The following is a 22,060-nucleotide window of genomic DNA, read 5'->3' as shown; positions in this document are numbered from 1 at the left end:
ACTCCTCAAAATTGGGACAGTCCCGATTTTATCAGGACATCTGATCACCCTAAGCCATGAACTCAAACCAGTGCTTGAGAGCTATGTCTGTGATACAGCACTTCAAATAGTGATTTCATAACACCCTACCTATTAGGGACTGCTATTTAATTTTGTCTTGCTGAGGAACTATTTGTTTGCCACTTATGAAAATACTGTTCCTCTCTAGTTTGTTTAGAACCAGGAAACATCAGAGAGTGGAACACAGCAATCACGTTCCTTGATTTTATTTTTTATGGGCAACTCTGTACTGTGTGCATTTATTAGTCTCTCATGATACTTGGTTAGGGGAAATGGTGACTTGTTAATTAACTTTTTGGCTGAAGATGCACCTTATGGGCTCCAGAGATGTAACTTAACACCAATGATTTCCTAGGGAGGTTCCAGTTTTGAATTCATGCCTTCTCTTGTGATTGACATTGCTCTGGGTAGGGTACAGATTATCTTGGGCTAGCATTAAACAGGGTTAGTTGGCTGCTTTGATCAGGCTGAACCTTTCATCACATTTTGATATGACTGACCATATCAGAGCTGGCCCACAACATTTTGGCACCTGAGGTGGGGAGCTCAAATGCCGCCCCCCAGCCCCTCTCTTGGGCCAAAACTTGGAAAGGTCTCAATTCTGCCTTCTCCCTGTTCTACTCCTCTCATGGTACTGCTCTGCTACCTACCCAAATAAAGGAGAACTAACAACTTAAAATGCCTTGTTCAAAAATTTTAAGTAACACTTAACTTTCAAACGCCTTAACAGCAAGTGTAACTTTTCTTGTCTGCATAGTAAACACTGGGATTTTTATAAATTAAATAAATAAAAATATCTGTTTCAGTAATCAAAGTGATGCTTTCCGTGCCTTCTTGGTTGCAAAGATTTCAACTGCTTCCTGAAGGTCACAGTCTGAGCCAGCTTATGCTCTATTGAGATGGTTGCAAGGCCAACCAGCTTCTCCTGTGTAATTGTGGAGCGTAGATGTGTTTTTATTAACTTCAGCTTGGAGAAGCTGCGTTCTCCATTGGCAACTGTTACAGGAAGTGTTAGAAGTATGCGCAGAGCAACAAAAGCATTTGGAAAGAGGGTGGTCATCTTATTTGTGCACATATATTCCAGAACAGCCTTTGGAGTTGATCCTTCTGAAAGGTATCTTGAAAGGGCTTTCAGTTCATCACCTAAATCACTCGCATCAATATCGCACATGTCATCATGTGTCAACACTGTCTCTAGTGCCCTGCATTGCTGGTGTAGGTCTTCTTCAGGTATAGTGAGGAGTTTTGGAATATCATACAACATCACAAATATACTGCTGAGTTCCCTGAGCTGCATGACATGTTCTTCAACTGACTGTATTGCACAATCTAGCACCAGGTTAAAGAATTCAACTTTGAATTGTTGTTTGGGGTCTCTTATGGGATTATCCTGTGCCTTGTAATCAAAATGTCGTCTTCTTCAGTGACTCTTGTATTCTTGAATTGGTGGAAAAATAGCATCAGTGTGAAATTCTTCTGCCAACTTCTGTGCATTCTTCAGAACGTTTTGAAATCCCTCATCGACCGGTAAGACTGTAGGAATTACTTTGCTTTGTCCAGTTGTTCCATTGCTCCAGATATATCAAGGTCAACACCTTGGAGTGTCTTGCTTACATTTATTTCAAACAGTATGTCATGCCACAACACTAAGCCACACAGAAATTTGAAGTTATGTATATTCTTCTTCGAGTGATTGCTCATATGCATTCCAGTTAGGTGTGTGCGTGCCACATGCACGTTCGTCAGAAGATTTTTACCCTAGCAACACTCGGTGGGTCGGCTGGGCGCCCCCTGGAGTGGCGCCGCTATGGCGCTTAATATATACCCCTGCCGACCCATCCGCCCCTCAGTTCCGTCTTACCGCCCGTGTCGGTCGTTGGAACAGTGGAGCGCGGCTTAGCTGACCTCCACTTCCCTAGCTACTCGTAGTTTCTCTCGTTAATTCTTGTATATATAGTTCAGATTTCTATAGTTAACCTTATTCGTTTGTAGTATAGTTTGTGTATATAGTCACAGGGGTTTGGGGCTTATTCCCTTCCCCGCACCCGGTGCCGGGTACTATGCCCGGTTCACAGGGTTTCAAACCGTGCTCAGCCGGCCATAAGCTGATGCCGACAAGAGATCCTCTCCTAAGTGCCTCGAGGAATCTCACCTGACAGATAAGTGCCGCATTTGTAAGGCCTTTAAGCCGAGAACAATAGGGGAGCGAGACTTTCGTCTCAAGTAGCTCCTGAGGGAGGCAGCTCTTACGCCTCCGCTCTCGGCACCGAGCGCTGGTAAGTCTTCAAGAAGCACTCCCTCGGCACCGGATTGCCGGTGCCGCCAAGGCCTCCCGGCACCGGCCGTCGCCGGCACTGTCGTCCGCTCGGCATGGATCCCTCTCCTGGAGGATGAAGAGGCACAGGACTCCTGCTGTGTCCGAGCCGCCTGCTCCGCAGCCCGAGCGCTATACTAAGTCGGACCGCCCAGCACGGATATCTGCCGTGGCACCGACAATATCGGCACCGCTGCCTCCGGCCACGCAAGAGCCGTCGAGTCCGGTGCCGGAAAGCTCCCCGGTATGAGCCGTGGTTGAGCTCACTATTAAGCTGCGTCAGAGCCACCTGCTCCGCAGCCCAAGCGCTATACTAAGTTGGACCGCCTGGCACCGATACCTGCCCTGGCACCGACAATATCGGCACCGTCGTCTCTGGCCACGCAAAAGCCGTCGAGTCCGGTACCGGAAAGCTCCCCGGTACGAGCCGTGGTTGAGCTCATTATTAAGCTGCGTCAGAGCCACCGGCTCCACAGCCCGAGCGCTGTACTGAAGCCTGGTCTACACTAGGCGTTTAAACCGGTTTTAGGAGCGTAAAACCGATTTAACGCCACACCCGTCCACACTAAGAGGCCCTTTATATCGGTATAAAGGGCTCTTTAAACCGATTTCTGTACTCCTCCCTAACGAGAGGAGTAGCGCTAATATCGGAATTACCATATCGGATTAGGGTTAGTGTGGCCGCAGATCGACGGTATTGGCCTCCGGGCGGTATCCCACAGTGCACCACTGACCACTCTGGACAGCAATCTGAACTCGTATGCAGTGGCCAGGTAGACAGGAAAAGCCCCGCGAACTTTTGAATATTTCCTGTTTGCCCAGCGTGGAGCTCCGATCAGCACGTGTGGTGATGCAGTTAAAAATCAAAATAAAGAAAGAGCTCCCACATGGACGATGAGGACGTGATCGCTGTAAGGGCAGGCAAATCTGTTCTATCAGCGCTCCGTTACAGAAGACGAAATTCAAAATCATTTTTTAAAAATCTCCAGACAGACGCCATAGCAGGGGCTCAGCGCACTGCTGCGTGACAAACGTAACGGAAAGCCCAAGAATCAAATGGACGCTCATGGACTGGAGGACTCAAGCTATCCCACAGTTCTTGCAGTCTCCGAAAAGTATTTGCATTCTTGGCTGAGCTCCAAATGCTTCTAGGGTCAAACACAGTGTCCGCGGTGGGTCAGGGCATAGCTCGGCAATTTACGCAACCCCCCCCACCCCCAGAAGTGAAAGGGAAAACAATCCTCTCTTGACTCTTTTACATGTCACCCTATCTTTACTGAATGCTGCAGATAGACCCGATGCTGCAGCACTCAACACCAACATCCTTGCTCCCCCCCCCCGCCATGGGTGGCTGATGGTGCAATACGACTGGTATCCGTCCTCGTCATCAGCGTATTGGCACATGGGGCAGTGCAAAAGGACTGGTAACCATGCTGACTAGCATCGGTGAGGTCTAACAGGGGTGCCTGGGCCTAATTTTTCCTGGTAGATGGTACAGTATGGCTGATAACCATCATTGTCATAGCAACAGGGGGCTGAGCTCTGTCAGCCCCCACCCTTCATGTGTAAAAAAAAGATTCAATTGTCCCTGGACTAGCAGAGGGATGCTGGGCTCCTCTGCTCCACACTCCTTACTGTCCTGTCTGGACTATCATAGCAGCTGGAGGCTGCCTTCCACTCATTTCTCACTAACAAGTCAGTGTGTCTTATTCCTGCATTCTTTATTACTTCATCACACAAGTGGGGGGACAATGCTACAGTAGCCCAGGAAGGCTGGGGGAAGAACGGAATCAACAGGTGGGGTTGTTGCAGGAGCACCCCCTGTGAATAGCATACAGCTCATAATTTCTGCAGGATCTGACACAGAGCAGCTGCACTCTCTGATACAGTGGTTCTCTAGTACACTTGCCCATATTCTATCCAGGACTGATTCTATTTTTAGATACCAAAAAGGAGGGATTGACTCTGGGAGTCATTCCCAATTTTGTTTTTGCGCCCTGGCTAAGAGCAGCCAGGGCACTTATGACAGCAGCAAATGGTGCAAAACGACTGGTAACCATGCTCATCTTTTTACCAATTTATGGATTGGTAGATGGTACAGTATGGCTGATAACCATCTCTGCTGTCATGCAAAAGCAAAAGCATGCTGCTGTGTAGCGCTGCTGAATCGCCTCTGTCAGCGGCATCTAGTACACATATGGTGACAGTCACAAAAGGCAAAACAGGCTCCATGATTGCCATGCTATGGCATCTGCCAGGGCAATCCAGGGAAAAAAGGCGCGAAATGCTTGTCTGCCGTTGCTTTCCCAGAGGAAGGAGTGACTGATGACATTTACCCAGAACCACCCGCGACAATGATTTTTGACCCATCAGGCACTGGGATCTCAACCCGGAAATTCCAAGGGGCGGGGGAGGCTGCGGGAACTATGGGATAGCTACGGAATAGCTACCCACAGTGCAACGCTCCAGAAGTCGATGCTAGCCTCGGACCGTGGATGCACACCACCGATTTAATGTGTTTAGTGTGGCCGCGCGCACTCGATTTTATACAATCTGTTTTACAAAACCGGTTTATGCAAATTCGGAATAGTCCCGTAGTGTAGACGTAGTCTGACCGCCCAGCTCCGATACCTGCCGTGGCACTGACAACATCAGCGCCGTCGACTCCGGCCACGCAAGAGCCGTCGAGTCTGGTATGTGAATGCTCCCCGTGGTCGAGCTCACTATTCCCTCTACGCCGGAGACATTTCCACATCGAGGAAGTTGATTGCAATGACAGCGCATGCGCTGCTTCAACCCCCGGCGCCGCCGGTGCGGGTTATATAGTCGATCGGCAAGCCTGCCTTGATCAGACCACCCTGTGTCGGCACCATTCACGATCGCGGTCCCGCAGATGTTCTCGGTCCCGTCGCCAATCCAGGTGCTGACGCCGCTCACAGTCCCGGCACCATTCACCATTTCGGTACTGGTCGTACTCGCGGCACTGATCAGCGTCCCATTCGTCGGCCCGGTACATTCAGCGCCGATCCAGCTCCCGGTACCGCTCCAGGCACCGGACTCCCGTTGCCACTCCCGACGTCGAGCCTCGAGATCTCGGTCGACCTCCCGGCACCGCTCCGGTGGCAGGTCCCATTCTCACTCCCGGTACCGGTATGCCTCCCGGTACCGATCCCCTGCGCGTTGAGCAACGTCAGCTAGAGAGGGAGACCCTGCTCAGGGCTTTTTAGCTCCTCCATGGCCATCCAAACATGCATCACTGTCGTCCTGCGCAGGCAATTTATACGCGCAGGACTGTGATTCAGATATGCACACCAGAGTCTTCCAGGTGCCCCAGGCCCAGGACCCTGACCCCATCAGTGGTCACCCTGTACATCTTGGGCATGCCATCAGGCCAAAGGCCTACCTGTGATCCCATCTCGCTCTGTTCCGTCAGAGCACTGGGTGCCAGGAGACAGTTAGCCGCCCCCCTCCAACCGGTCCCACCGGATCAAGAGGTCGTCTAGGAGCGCGAGCCCACACAGGACCCGCTTGTCCCCGGCCTTTCTTCTTCCTTCTCCCCAGATGAGGCTGTGGCGGGGCGTACTCCTCGGGCCCTCCTCTAATCGACTTGGGGGGCCATCAGGACCTCCTGAGATGGGGGGCACTCAATCTGAATCCCCAAGTGGGGGGAAGTCTTGGAGATACGGTATCCGGTCGTAGACATTCTGTCGGGTGATGCCCCACTAGAGTGGCCCTACCGTTCATTCCGATGATCAAGGCCAAAGTGGATACCATCTGACAGTCTCAAGCTACTATCCCGCCCGCGGGCACGGGAGTCGAACGCATGTACATGGTACCCTCCAGGGGCTACAGGTACCTATATGTCCACCCCCCGCCTCCTCCCCGCTCCCTTGTTGTCCAGTCCGTCACTGAGATGGAACGCCATGGCCCGCTGGCACCAGCCCCTGAATCCAAGGAGGCTAGGCGAATGGACTTACTGGGCCGTCAGATGTACTCGGCAGGGGCCCTGCAACTTCATGTAGCAAACCAGCAAGCCCTGCTTAGCCGCTACTATGGGCGGCGGTGGGCAAATTTACGGAGTCGGTTCCTCAGGACTCCTGTTAAGAGTTTGCTGCCCTCCTGGAAAAAGGGAAGAAGGTGGCGAGAGCTTCCCTCCAGGCCTCATTGGATGTAGCTGACTCCACAGCCACGACCTGGGCCTCGGGTGTTGCCACGAGGCGTATTTCATGGCTCCAGTTATCGAGCCTTCCCTCGCAGCTGCTGCACACTATACAGGACTGGCCCTTCAATGGCAAGGGCCTGTTCTCAAAAAAAAAAAAACCTGACCCTAGGCTGCAAAGCCTAAAGGACAGCAAGGACGCTGTGCGCTCCCTCTCGGCATGCACACGCCGGTGACTCAGCGCCGACCTTTCCGCCCCCAGCCTCACCGCCCTTACCCTGCGCCTAGACAAGGACAGGGCTTTGCCAGCAGGCGTTGCTGAGGCAGTCGTAGGCGTCAATCAGGACCCCAAAGGAATTCCTCTTGCAAGAGGGGCGGACGCTCCTCACCATTGGAGTTATAGAGGAGGTACCAAAGGACGAAAGGAACAACGGGTTCTACTCCCACTAATTCCTAATCCCCAAGGCGAAGGGAAATCTTAGACCTATCCTAGGCCTGCGGGAACTGAACGAGTTCGTGGTTCGCCTGAAGTTCCGCATGGTATCCATGGGGACCGTCATCCCATCCTTGGATCCCGGAGACTGATATGCCACCCTTGATATGAAGGGCGCGTATTTTCACTTCGCCATTTATCCTCCACACAGAAGGTACCTCCGGTTTGTGGCCAACCATCATCCTCTTCAGTTACGGTCCTCCCGGTTGGCCTCTATAAAGCCCCAAGTGTACTCAAAGTGCATGGCTGTAGTCGCTGCCTCTCTCCGCCACCGTCGGGTACACGTTTTCCGTATCTAGACAATTGGCTCATTCGAGGGACCACCGGGGCACAAGTTACCAGTCATGTGGGCATCGACAAGGATCTATTCCTCCGTCTAGGCCTGATGATCCATATACAGAAATCCGCTCTGATTCCCACACAGGGAATAGAATTCATTAGGGCCATCCTGGACTCCAGTCTCGCCAGAGCCTGCTTACCTCAGCCTCGGTTTCACGCAATGGTAACAATTATACAAGGTCTACGGACCTTCCCGACAATTTTGGCTCGCACTTGCCTAGGTTTCCTGGGTCTCATGGCTGCCTGCACGTTCGTAACCAATCGTGCCAGGCTTCGCCTCCATCCATCTCAATCGTGGCTCACCTCGGGGTGCCACCCGGGCGGAGACAGCATAGTCAGGGTCGCCCCAATCCCCCTGAGCGGCCCAGGCTCCCCCGATTGGGGGTCGATGCCCTCCCTGGTGTGTGCAGGGATGCTGCTCCATCCACCTCACCCCTCGGTGTCCCTCACGATGGACGCCCCATCTCTCGACTGGGGGGATCACCTGGGTCGGTTTCGCACTCACGGTCTTTGGTCGGCTCCAGAGCTGGCCTTGCATATCGATGTCCGGGAGCTGAGAGCAGTCTGCCTTGTGTATCAGGCATTTCAGCAGCACCTGCAAGGGCGTTGTGTCTCGGTGTTCACACTCAACACAACAGCCATGTGTTACATAAACACGCAGGGAGGAGCACGGTCCTCCCCTCTTTGCAGGGAGCTATCCGACTCTGGGACTTCGGCACAGCCCAATCGATAGACCTGGTAACGTCCTTTCTCCCAGGGGTCCGGATCACTCTGGCGGATCACCTCAGCAGATCCTTCTCAAGTGGTTGATTCCTCCGGACATTATACATTCCGTTTTTCCGGAAGTGGGGCTTTCCCCGCATAGTCCTCTTCGCTCTCGCGAGAACGGAAAGAGAGAGGCAAGTTCTGCTCATTCCAAGACCTCTCCCTGGGCTCAATCTTGGAGGCTTTCTAATGCCGTGGACGAGCCATCTGCTGTACGCTTTCCACCGTTCCCGCTAGTTCAAGGTTCTGCTAAAACTCCACAGGGACAGAGCACGCCTTATCATGATCGCTCCAGTGTGACCCAGGCAGCACTGGTACACCATGTTGCTAGGCCTGTCGGTGGCTAATCCGATTCCCCTGCTTCTTTGCCCAAACCTCATAACGCAGGATCTCGGCAAACTTTACCACCCTGACCTACAATCCCTGCACCTCACAGCATGGCTGCTGTGTGGCTAAACTGATCCAAGTTACGTTGTTCTGCCTCGGTTCTACAGGATTCTCCTGGGTGGTAGGAAACCTTCCACTCCGTTAACGTATCTGGCCCGCCAAAACCTGGGTCTTCAACCTGGTTCTAACCAGTCTTATGGCTGCCCCATTCGAGCTACTGACAACATGCTCGCTGGTGTACCTGTCCTGAAAGACAGTTTTTCCTTGTAGCCTTTGCATCGTCCAGACGAGTCTCCGAGCTTCAGGCTCTCATGGTGAACCCATGGTATACTGTGTTTCTCAAGGGCATGGTGCAGTTGTGACCACGTCCGGCCTTCCTCCCCAAAGGTGCTGTCAACCTTTCATATCAACCAGGATATCTTCCTTCCGGTCTTCTCTCCGCAGCTACACTCGTCGCGAAGGGAGCACATTTGCCCTCCCTAGACGTCCGTAGGGCGCTCGCATTCTATCTCGAGCGGACAAAGCCCTTTCGTAACGCCCCACCTCTTTGTTGTACTGGCAGACCGGACGAAGGGCCTACCTGTCTCCTCCCAGAGGATTTCATCTTGGGTGGCGTCGTGCATCCGCACCTCCTCTGACTTGGCCCATGTTCCATCGAGCCATCTTACTGCACATTCCACCAGTGCTCAGGCTTCTTCTGCTGCCTTCCTGGCTCTCTTCCCCTTCCAGGGGATAGGTCGTGCAACTACCTGGTCCTCGGTCCACACCTTTGCCTCATTGGTTTGACAGTCTAGAGATGATGCAGCCCTTGGCTCAGCAGTTTTGCATTCTGCAACATCTCACTCCGACCCCACCGCCTACGTAAGGCTTGGGAATCACCTAACTGGAATGCATATGAGCAATCACTCAAAGAAGAAAAGACGGTTACTCACCGTTGTAACTGTTGTTCTTCGAGATGTGTTGCTCATATCCATTCCAGACCCGCCCTCCTTCCCCACTGTCGGAGTAGCCGGCAAGAAGGAACTGAGGGGCGGATGGGTCGGCAGGGTTATATATTCGGCACCATAGTGGCGCCACTCCAGGGGGCGCCCAGCCAACCCACCGAGTGTTGCTAGGGTAAAAATCTTCCGACGAACGTGCACGCGGCGCGCACACACCTAACTGGAATGGATATGAGCAACACATCTCGAAAAACAACAGTTACAAAGGTGAGTAACCATCTTTTTCTGCTATTTCCATTTCCCTCTGCCACTGTTCTCCCATGAACAGTTCCTGTCATAGTATTATCCTCCATAATGGCAACTATGGCATCATCCATCTTCCCAATTTGGTGTTTGATAGGCTTTATCGCCTCCACTCAACTTTCCCATCGTGTGACACTCAGTGGTTTCAGTGTCAGAGAGGATGTTCCCAGATGTTGCTTCAAAATTTGCCATCAATGAGTTGATGCAGAGAAAAATACATAGATGCTTTGAATTACATTAAAAAATTCAGCAGCCTCACTGGAAGCTGATGCTGCATCACTAACCACCAAGTTTAATGAATGAGAACTGCATGGGACAAAAAAAGCTTGAGGGTTTAATTCTCGGATCCGTATCTGCACTCCTTTCATTTTGGCACCATTATCATAGCCCTGACCTCTCCTGTCAGCTATCGCAATTCCCATATCTTCCAGCTTTTTAAGAAGCACATTTGTCATACCAGCTCCTGTAGTATCATCAATGTCAATACATTCTAGAAAATGGTCTCTGACAGTCACCATTGCAGGGACATTTTCACTAGGTTCTGTTGTTACAAAACACATCAGCCATATGGAACAAATGACTTTAATGGTGTCAGGTGTGCAGTCCAGAATAACAGAGTAATATCTTGCTGACTTCAGATCTGCCACAATCTTGTTTGACTTTTGTTGCCAGGAACTGTATGATCTCATTTTGAATTGTTTTTCCAATGTAGTGGTGTGTGTACATTTCTTGGGTGGTGATTCTTCTTAGATGCTCCTGGAGTACAGCATCAAACTCAGCCATCAGCTCCACAATTGTTTCCATTGTTGGCACATACAGCTGACCTGAAGTGCCATGCAGTGTTAAGTTTGGGGTAGCAAGCATTCTCACAATGGCAATGCGCCTTTTCAGAACATTTTGCCAGTAAAAAGACTCTGATGCAATCTTCTCTTGATGCTGATCATCTATGATGGCCTTTAACCTTAGTCTCATCTCAAGCTCTTTCCACCTATGGAATGCTCTCTGGTGATTTGCTGCCTTCTCACGGCATGCCAGATTTCTAGACAGATTTTTCCAGTCCTTTGTTCCCGTAGAACCCAATGTGGATGGAACATTAGACTGGAAGAGTTTGCAACAAAAACAGCATGCAGCATTCTGGGTTTTTTAGTACATAAGCCATGGCCTCTCCACTTTGTCACCATTGGGGATTTCATCCCAGTAATGTGTTGGATGGAAACTTCTATTTTCATTGTCTTTGGGGAACATGAAGTTTTTCACTTGCTGTGGCCCATGCAGTACAAGTGTTAGGCCTGAATAAAGATGTAGCACAAAACCAGTTATGCCAACCTGACTGAAGTCAGGCTAACAGAGGTTTCTGGGTAATCCCAGAGTGGAAAAGTACTGAGAAGCAGCATTGTTTCACAAAGCCCTGGAAAGAGTGAGAAAAACCAGGGATTGCATTCCTGGCATAGTACCAGCTGTGTTATGTTAAAACAGTGTTAGAAGAACTGATAAGAAACTCTAGTATCTCACAGTTCAGATTCTAACTCCCTGGTTGAGTTATAGATTTGTTTAAAACTCCCCTGTATTCCTAACTTTTGGTGTTTGTTAAGAAATAATTAATAATCTAAAGTTGTAGACATAAGTCTAGGCATGTGTGTATATTAAAAGTGTCTAGTTTTAAGTTGTTAAACAAAGGGGGGTGGGTTTTGCTCAAGTGAGTGATGTATGATGTAATAAAACTGTCTATATAGGCTAATGCTAAGCTGTAAAGAGAGGCTGGTTCTCACTGGAGACGAGTTGCTCTTTACTGACGCGTGCACTTGTCAATAAAGAGCTTTTTGATCGGACCTTGCTGGTGTTGCCTGTCTCTCTGTGATCAAACAACGAACTTCGCTGTTGGGGTTAAAGTCCCTGACACAAGGACATCCCTCAGGCTACTGCTCAAGTGGGTCCACAGTCTTGGATCATCTAGACTTAAGGAACTAACCTGAGCAGCAACTGTTTCTTGTGCCTCCACCACACTCTTCTCTGATCTACACTTTTCTTCAGGAATGTGCATGGTTACATCCATTTGAGATGGAGATATGGATGCTGCAGTAGCTGCCAGGTCACCTGCACTCGAACTGGAAGATCAGGCATCTCCTCACCACTCACATCCTCACTGGGGCCAGAAGGCTCACCATGAACACTTGTGTCTATGTATCTCAGGAGAGCTCCTTCCTGCTTAGATAGAAAAGCTTCCTTTGCTTGCTTGCTTTTTCTGAATGCTTCCCCAGAGGGGCGTTTTCTTCTTTCACTCATGATCACTGTTTGTGCCAGGTATAGTGCCTCTCAACCCTCAATTGAAGGGGACAAATAAGCAGGCTGGTAGCAGGGCCTGAGTGAGGGAAGATATCAGCGTCTTAAGGGCCTAACTGGCTCCTACTACTTCAGTTGACTGTCTGTTCTCCTCAAGTGGGTTCAGGGAAGCAGCAGGAAACAGGAAGCTCCCTGAGAAGCTGGTGTTAACCAGTCCAGGCTCCTGGGGGTGCTAGAGAGGTACATAAGAGGCTCCTCCTCCTCGCTCTTCCTGCAGCTTCTGCTGCTTTCTGTTATTCCCTCTCACCTTTTCTCCTGCCTTCCTGTTATGTCTCTTGTGCCCTCCTTCTCCAGCACAGCTTTCCACCATCTCTGGTTTCTAGAACAGAGAGAATACATGCACCAGCAGCGGAAACAATTTTCTATACTCTGGGTCAGTCTGGCACCTGAGGTGGCTGCCTCAGTTCGCTTCATGGTAAGGCCAGCCCTGGACCATGTGGTGTTACTTTGGTGACGAAGGGAAGTTTGTGTCTGGAATCACTCTCCAGTGGTTCTAGTTGCATCTTTCAATGTAGTGATGGTAGACAACTTTCATTGGTGAGGGAGTTCAGATCCAGTAATCCATCAGTTCTCTTTCATCTCTCATGCTTCACAACATGTGAGCCTCATGGCAAGGTCATTTCTCTATATAAAATATGCCTGTATGGCTCATATTTTGAGATTGGAGCCTTGACTAGACTAGACAGTCCCTCTTTGTCTTAAAGTATCCACCAGTGGGACTGATGGTATAGACAGGCAGTAGTCTGCATTTAAACACTGTCACTTAATTCTGTACAGGATGGTCTTCATGACATGATGCTTCAAATATCAGCATTTGTCAGTACCTTGTCTGTGGATAGTGAGAGCTGAACTGGTGGTAGCATTGGTGGGAAAAAACAGGGAAAACGTCTTAGTGTAAATGCTAATGTAAATGCTGCTGCAACAAAATGGGGCTTGAGGGGCCCAGAGAGGGAGAGAAGACTAACCATGTAGGAATACCATGCCTCTGGCTGCTCCAAGGCATGGCTCTGAACTTGTTTAAATCTAACTTCTATTTTGATCCTGAAAATCACTTTAAAAACAAAACAAAAACTTACTGTACACACCCCTGCCTACTGCAGGAATGCTCAAAAGCAAAGTCAGGCAGAACAATGTGGTTCTTACTATCAGAGTTAGACCTTTGACACAAACAAGAGACAACTTGACACATGATCACAGCTAAATGTTAATGCCTGTCAGAGGATGCTGATTTCAGTGATTACTATTACTGCATTTGCTTTTCGGGAGGCACACACAGATTTCTCTTTGTGTACAAAAGGTAACTTTTGGGGAGGACTGAGAGGGCAAGTAATGAACTGGCTAAATAAAACACTTACATTAATGTGATCCACAGTGAAGTGTGTGCACTCGAAATTATACCAGCTTGTATACCAAGCAGTGAATAGCTTGGAGGCACAGATGAATGAATTGTGCACAGAATGACACGGTAACTGCAGCCTGTACTCTACACCTTTGAACTAGGTAATGACCTATGCACCCAAAATTATTGAAACCTCTTTCTGTTGGGGCATGATCTCATTGAAGTAAATGGAAGCAGGCCCACAGATCTCTGGATGCTCCTAACCAATGTGTTCCCAATATTAGCATTTTGGTGGAATAACCCAGTGTGGCTAAGGGAGACCACCTCAGACAATACTAGAATCCAGACTCCTCAACGTGTTAAAAGCATGTTGGAAGAGTGAAAAATGTCATGTTTTGGGTCTAAATCCTGTCCATCTGCCCAAGAGGAGGTAAAGGAGGATGGGCTGTCTTGTGGATAGGGTGCTAGCCTGGGACTTGGGAGACCCAAGATGAATTCCATGCTCCATCACAGACTTCTCTCCATCTGTAAAATGGGGATAATAGTACTTTCCTGTCTCCCAGGTACTGAGGATAAATGCATCAGACAATGAGGTGCTCAGGTCATACAGTAATGGGAGCTATATAAACACCTTAGATAGCAAATGGAAGGCATACTAGAACGGACATGATACATCTAATAATGCATACTACCCAGATAGTTGACAATGCCTCAGAGGAAGGTACATAATCACTACAGTGCATCTAAATGTCTACAGACACATGCAGAGGGTTCTTCCTAACTGTAACAATGTGGTCTGTCCCCTTTAAGGGGTGGTAGGCCCAGGGGCCTGCCAAACCCCTGTGCCAAGGTAAACCTCTTTAAAGGTAAGTGTTTCATCAGAATGGGGGCCAGGTGTTTTAATAACATGCCTACAATTCTTAGCAGGTAAAAAGATGGGGCGGGGGGGGGGTTCTGGAGAGAAGTTCCCTGGAGCAGAACCTGTACCCTGATAAGGGTAACCTAGGGAAGCCAGTGAGGATTACAGCACAGTCCCTGTGGGGCTGTGATAATTTCATCTCAAGGCAGAAGGAAGTTTGGGCTGAGAAGGAGGCGCTGGGAAGGAGAAACAGAACAACTTGAGGGGCAGAAAGACTGATTAATTAGGATTTCCAGGTCTGGAAATTCATGGCAGAGGGTGGGTGTAGGTTCTCCCTAGGCTACCATCCAGGTAGAGAGTGCAGCAACAGCTGCTGCTAAGAGGAGGTAGACAGAACTAACCAGAGCTCAGAAGGGCTGGAATTTGAGCCTGGGAATAGAAAGGCAAAGCCTGTTATGTGACCAGCACAGGTCCAAGATGGAAGACTGATGTTTTTCTTTAGACTTTGATTACCTCAGAAGGGTTGGACTTAGCCAGAAAGCCAAGCCACCTCAGAAACTGAGTCACTGAAAACCCAGGAGGGAAACTGAGGCAGGTTGACTGCAGTGCCACACCACACAGGGGCCTGCTCTGGAACTACACCCTCTATCTTAACCCCATCTTATACCCTGGGGGATTCATGAACCACTGTAACTGTTATCCTACTCTCTATAATCGCAGATGCTGCTGTTTTATGTAAAATGTGAAATCTCCCTTTTAATCCCTAAAGAATGGATACATGGAGATCCTTGCATTGAAACAAATACAGCTACTTTTCAATGGAATGATTAATATCTTCACGTGTACAAAGAGCTTAGCATCTCACATCCACATAACAGCACTCTGTGCAACAGTTATGAGTGACAGTGTGAGAACTACAATATTTTTAATATCCTGACTGAGCATTCAGATGTGTAATGAAGCATTGCACCGTTGAGGAGGGTTGTGTGTGTATGTGGGTGTGTGTGTGAATTGGATAACAATGCTGAATATTCCAGTAAACTGCGTATCCATGGAGATGTAGCCTCAGGGCCATCCCTGGCTATTTTGGTGCCCTACGCAGCCCCCCCTGCGGGGGGGGGGGGCTGTGTGGGGCCCCCGGCCTCCGTGGGGGACAGGGGCTGGCCACTTCCTGCGGGAAATGGAGTGACCTGGCCCCAGCCTGCTCTGCTCCGCTGGATCCCAGGCTTGGGGGGAAGAGGGCACTGCCCCCCAGCACTCATTGGTGGCACGGTGAGTTTGGTGCCCCAAATTTCCTGGTGCCCTATGCAGCTGCATACTTTGCATATGGGTAAGGACAGCCCTGTGTAGCCTGTTCAAATTGCTTTACTGATTCCTTTTGCTTAGCTTTGTAGAAGAAATTTTACAGGTTAATAAACAGACTTTATTTAGACTGAATGTGACAATCCTGTCTCACTTTTAAAATAACAGGGTGCGGGACACACATTTGATGCAGCCTTTGAGAAGATTGCTTCAATCTTCCCTGTTAATGCTTTACCGGTTTGCTGTTGGGATATGCCCATTATCACCAGAAGGTGTCACACTGCTACCATATCAAAAGTGGAGTGATACCAAAATTCAAAGAAGGCTAATGCAGCTGTGTTTTGTAAGTGGTTCCCTCCTCTTTACTAATCAATCTGTGCCTCAGGGAAGGGTGTTACTGGCAGTGGTACTTGGAATTCTCCTCCCCCCGCCCTCACCTTTATATATATATATATTAAAAAAAAGTCTTTCTTCCCAGGACCTGTTGTACTGATGCAGCGACTGACTCATCTGTGAAGCGAACAGGGCAAAAGCTTCTGCAAGCTAGGCTTCTTTGCCATTAGTAACCCTTCTCTACTGAGGGTGCCCTAAGAAAGGAGTGACAATTCCTTTGCTGCTGTTTTAGAGTCTCAGGTTTTGTAGCAGCCTCTTCTCGTTTTGGTCTGCTGCTCATTGGTCTTCTAACAGCTTCACCATGCATGCATGGTATCCCCATCATGTAACTACTGTGACACCTGTCTTAAAAGATCATCCCAAATTATTCCCAGCTATAATGAATGCATCTTCCTTCCCCCTGCATCCCAAAGAGTGGGCCATCCAGCTGGTGCTGGAGCCTTCCATCTCAGAGTATGCACCGTAAGCCTAATTGCCTGCTGCTGGAGAGGCATGTCCTTGGCTTTCTCAGTGAGGAAGAAATACAGCTCTTTTGTTATTGCCTCTCTTGTATATGTTGCCTGCATCTGCACACAGGCACTGAAGTGACAACTGGGCCTTGTCCACCCTAGGGTCACTTTAAAAAAATCCCCCGAGTTCAGCTACACTGCTGTGGACAATGTTGAGATGCCTATATGGATGGGCTGCTGTAGTGTCTAAACATATTGATTAGAGCTGGTCTGAACTGGGTACTGGACACAGTAGTAAAAATACTCCAGGTGTGTCTGTTACCTACCCTCTACCATCGTACCCTCTGGGGGAGCTGCAGCAGCAGAGAATACGGTACCTGAATTTCCCATTGTAGAAGAAACCAAAGGAGAATTCTGAGTCATAATGCTTCCCATGGAAGATTATAGCTTTATCAGTTCTGTGAGCAATCCTTTATTGGCATTACAAGTGTTGCCAGAAAAAGAAAAGAAGCAAACAATTTTAAGGACAGAACCCTTGTGAGGTTTGTCAGTACTACATTACAGCAGGCACGGGGGCCTTCAGCGTGGGTTTGTGTCTTTATTTTTATCCCCCTGTCTCTACTAGTCATGCCTGCCACACTCACCAGTGCTAAGGTTCTCCCTGCCCTCTGACTCATCCTTTTGCTCTCTACCAGGAGGGTATTTCACATCAGTTCTTTTTGCCTCAAAGCTGATTTTTGCGTTTCTCCATCTAACTAATTAACACATAATCCTTGTGTCCCTCCCCACCACAACCCACACCCTGCCAATGTGTCCCTCCTTCCAGAAGGAAGGTACGTGTACCCCTTCATAATACCACCTCCTCCTCTGCTATCTTGTGTGTCTGACCTGGCAATACCCCTGTGGCTAATGCCCCCTGCCCTTTGCACATCTCCTAGTCAAGAGGCTGGTGCTTGGTCCCTGCTCCCCCTCCTGGGCTGACTGGTACCCTGTGTGCCCCCCCTCCCTGCCTGGCAGGTATCCTGTGTCCCCCTCACACCTCTGCCTGCCTAGCTCATGTGCGTTCCCCCCTTGGCTAGCAGGTACCCTGTGCCTCTCACCCCTGTCTGCTCCCACCTGGCTGGCTGGTACCACCCTTCTCAGCTAGCTGGTGCTCTGTGCATCTCCCTCCCCACCACGGCCCAGTCCACTCCCATGGTTGGCTGGTACTCTGTGCCCGCCCCACCACCAGGGCTGGCTCATACCCTGTGCATCTCACATACACACATACTCTCCCCTCATGGCTGGCTCGTACCCTGTGCATCCCCTCGCCCCCTCTCACACTCCCTATAGCTGCCTGGTACCCTGTGCATTTCCCTCCCCCTCTCACAGAGACTCCCTATGGCTGCCTGGTACCCTGTGCATCACGCCCCCCACACTCTCCACTGGCTGGTACCTTGTATATTCCCCCCCTGTGGCTGGCTAGTACCCTAGGCGGCGCCCCTCCCCTTCCCAGACAGCTGGCGCAGCACGTGCTCCTGCCCCTCCCCTGGGCCGCGTGTCTCCGCCGGGACCGGCGGTGGCAGGAAGGCGGGACCGGGGCGTCACATGAGCGGCCGCCTCTCCTGGCGGCCGGGGGAACAGACCGCGCCGGACCCTGTGCGGGAGGCGGCCCGGGGCTGCAGCAGCCCCGTCCCTCTGGGACACCCCCCCCTCACCTGCGGCGGGCACCTCCAGGTAACCCTACCCCCCCCCCCCAAATAGCGCGGCGGGCAGGCTCACCTGGGCCCGTCCCGCCCCTAGCTCTGCTCGGGGCAGCCAGGTAACCTGCCCGGCCCTGCCCCTCCCTCGCCTCTGTCCGGTGGGAAGCCCAGGTGGGCCCTCCCCGAGCCCTGCCCCTCCCCCCCCGGCTGGGCCCTGGGTGAAACGCAGGTGGGCCCTCACCTGCCTCTGCCCCTCCCCCTTGCCTGTGTCCTGGGTGAAACCCAGGTAGGATGACCAGATAGCAAGTGTGAAAAATCGGGACAGCGGGTGGGGGGTAATAGGAGCCCATATTAAAAAATGCCCCAAATATCGGGACTGTCCCTATAAAACTGGGACATCTGGTCACCCTAAACCCAGGTGGGCCCACACCTGGGCTCTGTCCCTCCCCCATGCCTGTGTCCTGGGTGAAACCCAGGTGGGCCCACACTTGCACCCTCCCCCCACCTCTGTGACCTGGCCTAGAGGAAGCCCAGAAGGGCCCTCACCTGCCACCCAACTGTGCCCCAGGGGAAGCCCAGGTTAACCTCCCCTCCTCCCCCTATGCCCAGAGTGCTCTAACTGTAGTGACTAGGTAACACCTCACCTGAGGCCTCCTCTCCTCCAGTCTGCTATAGTTTAGCCAGGTAACTCCTTACTTTGGGGTTCTCTCCTGTGATTCTCCACCAGGGCTGTCATTACCACCTCATCTGGGGGCCAGCTCTTCCACATACACCCCCCCCCCCCAGCCTTGGATGCTGAATGGGGGTAGTCATGTACCTAGGGTGACCAGACAGCAAATGTGAAAAATCGGGATGGGGTGGGGGGTAATAGGAGCCTATATAAGAAAAAGACCCAAAAATCGGGACATCTGGTCACCCTACGTGTACCTCTCATCTAGGGCCTTCATCCCCTTGAATTCTGCAATAGAGCAGCTGGGTAAACCCTCACTTGAAGGCTTTCTCCCCCATATCCTTGACCCGTGCACCAGGATGGCCACATAACTCCTCACATGTTTTTTCATCCCTGCCCCATAACTCTTCACTAGGGCAGCCAAGTATATCCTTATCCATGTATTTCATTTCACCTATCACCTGCCCCTCTTCTTGACCCAGCACTGGAGTGGCCAGGTGATTCTTCACCTGAGGGCCTTTTCCCCCAACCTGACTTCACCTAGGGACTACTCTTGCACTGGAATTGCCAGGTAATCCCTTAGCTGGGGGCTTCCTTCTCCCAGCAACTTGTTCAATTATGTATGATCAATGAACCCCAGACCTTGGGACTTTCTTCCTTTTGACCTGTGCACTGGGATAACCAGGTTGCCACTCAGCTGGGGACACCCTCCCCCTGCTTTTTCTCCAGCTTATGTACCAGGGCAACTAGGTAACCTCTTATTTAGGGCTTTCTTCTATCTCTCTACGCAGTCCTGTTCCTGAGTCGGTGCATCAGTGACTCATTTGAAACCAAGTTCACTTAGGCCTGTAATTAACTGGGTGATTTTGAACCTTTCAGTCACTGTTCAGTGCTGTAAGGCTGATATTCAGATCATAGGTACAACTGTCTTCAACATTTGTCATTAGAGGTTGTAAGCTCCTTGGGATATAGGGACCATCTTTTTGTTGTGTTTGTATGGCACCAGGCACAATGGGATCTGGGTCCATGGCGTAGGCCCCAGGCTCTGCCACAGTGTAGATAAATAGTGATTGACTGTTACCTCTGAATAAGCGATTCAAGGCAACTTGATCAAGTTCTTTATGCTGATAGGCGAAATTTACTTTTCTGATGTGAACAGCCATCTTCAGTCATTTTTAAGTCTGGTAGTGCCAGATGTCTAAATATGAAGAAGGGAGGAGAGTGAGGCGCTTGTGTAGGAGCAGAGTTTGATTCTACCAAGTAAATTGCTAATATTTATTTGCATTTTTGTTTAGGAAAACTGAGTGAAATACAACCAAATGGACTCCTCGAAGCTCTTGCTTTGATCTGTTGAGGATCTGGTGTCTACATCTGTAACCTCTAATTTCTCAGTGCTATGGAACAAAGTGAGGGTGAGCAGGCGCCCCAGCCAGAGAGTCATGAGGACAGCAAGAGCAATGTGAAATCCTTGCCTGGGGGACCTGTCCATGTCTGGGGAGAAATAAAAAAACATGCAGTTACTGATGACTATAAGCTCTCCAAACGGGTGCTAGGCTTGGGTGTTAATGGCAAAGTACTGGAGTGTTTTAACAAGGTGACAGAGCAGAAATGCGCTTTAAAGGTATGTAGACTTTTTCTTGTATACATTTTTGAGGCCAAAGCTCATCTCTCAAAATCCCACAGAAGGCCATCTTTTCTGTTGATGCCTAAAACAGAGAGAGATGCATTAGAGATTCTTGGATATGCAGAGAGACAGTCTAGTGTAACAGTATGTTGTTTCAAACTCGAGGTCTTTTTCAGACTGTTCCTGAGTGAGTTTCTGTAATAATTATCATTTATATAACTGACTGTGCTTTTCTACCAGTACTGAAACCACCCCCAGCCCTCCCCCCTGAGTGGTTTAGTCAGGGTTTTTAATATGGATACTATGCAATCAACAGTCAGGAATCTGTTGCAATAGGTCTAGGCCAATGGTTCTCAAACTTTTGTACTGGTGTCCCCTTTCACATAGCAAGTGTCTGAGTGCGACTCCCCCCCCCCTTATAAATTAAAAACACTTCTTTGTATATTTAACACCATTCTAAATGCTGGAGGCAAAGCTGGGTTTAGGGTGGAGGCTGGCAGCTTGTGACCCCCCATGTAATAACCTCGTGACCTCATAAGGGGTCCCAACTCCCAGTTTGAGAACCCCTGGTCTAGGGCCTGATGCCTTTATGTGTATTGTATCAGGGGGTAGCCGTGTCAGTCTGTAGCCACAAAAACAACAAGGAGTCTGGTGGCACCTTCAAGACTAACAGATTTATTTGGCCATAAGCTTTTGTGCGTAAAAAAACCTCACTTCTTCAGATGCATGGAGTGAAAGTTACAGATGCAGGCATTATATAATGACACATGAAGAGAAGGGAGTACCTCACAAGTGGAGAACCACTGTTGACAGGGCCAATTCGATCAGGGTGAATGCAGTCCACTCCCAATAATAGATGAGGAGGTGTCAATTCCAGGAGAGACAAAGCTGCTTCTGTAATGAGCCAGCCACTCCCAGTCCCTATTCAAGCCCAAATTAATGGTGTTAAATTTACAAATGAATTTTAGTTCTGCTGTTTCTCTTTGAAGTCTGTTTCTGAAGTTTTTTTGTTCAAGAATTGTGACTTTTAAATCTGTTATAGAATGTCCAGGGAGATTGAAGTGTTCACCTACTGGCTTTTGTATGTTACCATTCTTGATGTCCAATTTGTGTCCATTTATTCTTTTACGTAGGGACTGTCTGGTTTGGCTAACGTACATGGCAGAGGGGCATTGCTGGCACATGGCATATATAACATTAGTAGACGTGCAGGTGAATAAGCCCTTGATGGCATGGCTGATGTGGTTGGGTCCTGTGATGGTGTCGCCAGAGTAGATATGGGGACAGAGTAGGCAGCGAGGTTTGCTACAGGGATTGGTTCCTGGGTTGGTGGGTATCTGTGGTGTGGTGTGTAGTTGCTGGTGAGTATTGCCAGTCTTCTGGTTTTCCATCTTTAAAAAAAAGTACTAACGGGCAATATGGATCCTGGGGTCCAAGACTTACAGTTCTGATGGAATGGAGTCCCTGACAAATATTTGCCTGTTTGTTTTTCTTATAAAATATTTCTTAGGGCTTTAAGGAGCTTTTCCAGTTGTTGAATAAAAACTGCAGGGTGAGTGAGTAATTCCATTTTCTTATCTACTTCCAAAAGAGTAGGGCATATGAAAACAGATCAGAGATATCAGGTTTGGGCAAACGTGT

At 49.7% G+C, this 22,060-nt stretch overlaps 1 protein-coding gene across 4 annotated transcripts in view; it reads left to right on the top strand.

Moving 5' to 3' along the window:
- The first annotated feature begins 15,820 nt into the window (after nt 1-15,820).
- Nucleotides 15,821-22,060, top strand: part of MAPKAPK3 (MAPK activated protein kinase 3) — a 97,286-nt gene continuing 91,046 nt past the window's right edge. The window contains exons 1-2 of one of the 4 annotated variants that reach the window (XM_039482519.1): nt 15,821-15,944; nt 20,091-20,416. In XM_039482519.1, coding sequence (XP_039338453.1) covers nt 20,192-20,416 — 225 coding nt within the window. In that variant the 5' untranslated portion in view covers nt 15,821-15,944; nt 20,091-20,191. Of the gene's footprint in view, nt 15,945-17,974; nt 18,160-19,277; nt 19,367-19,694; nt 19,714-20,090; nt 20,417-22,060 lie in introns of those variants that run through there. The other 3 variants (XM_039482517.1, XM_039482518.1, XM_039482520.1) reach the window with 3 other exon arrangements.

This window comes from Mauremys reevesii, linkage group 7 (assembly GCF_016161935.1).
Source record: "Mauremys reevesii isolate NIE-2019 linkage group 7, ASM1616193v1, whole genome shotgun sequence".
NCBI lineage: Eukaryota > Metazoa > Chordata > Testudines > Geoemydidae > Mauremys > Mauremys reevesii.
Note: the sequence above shows the minus strand (reverse complement) of the source record. Positions and strands in the feature narration are given on the sequence as shown.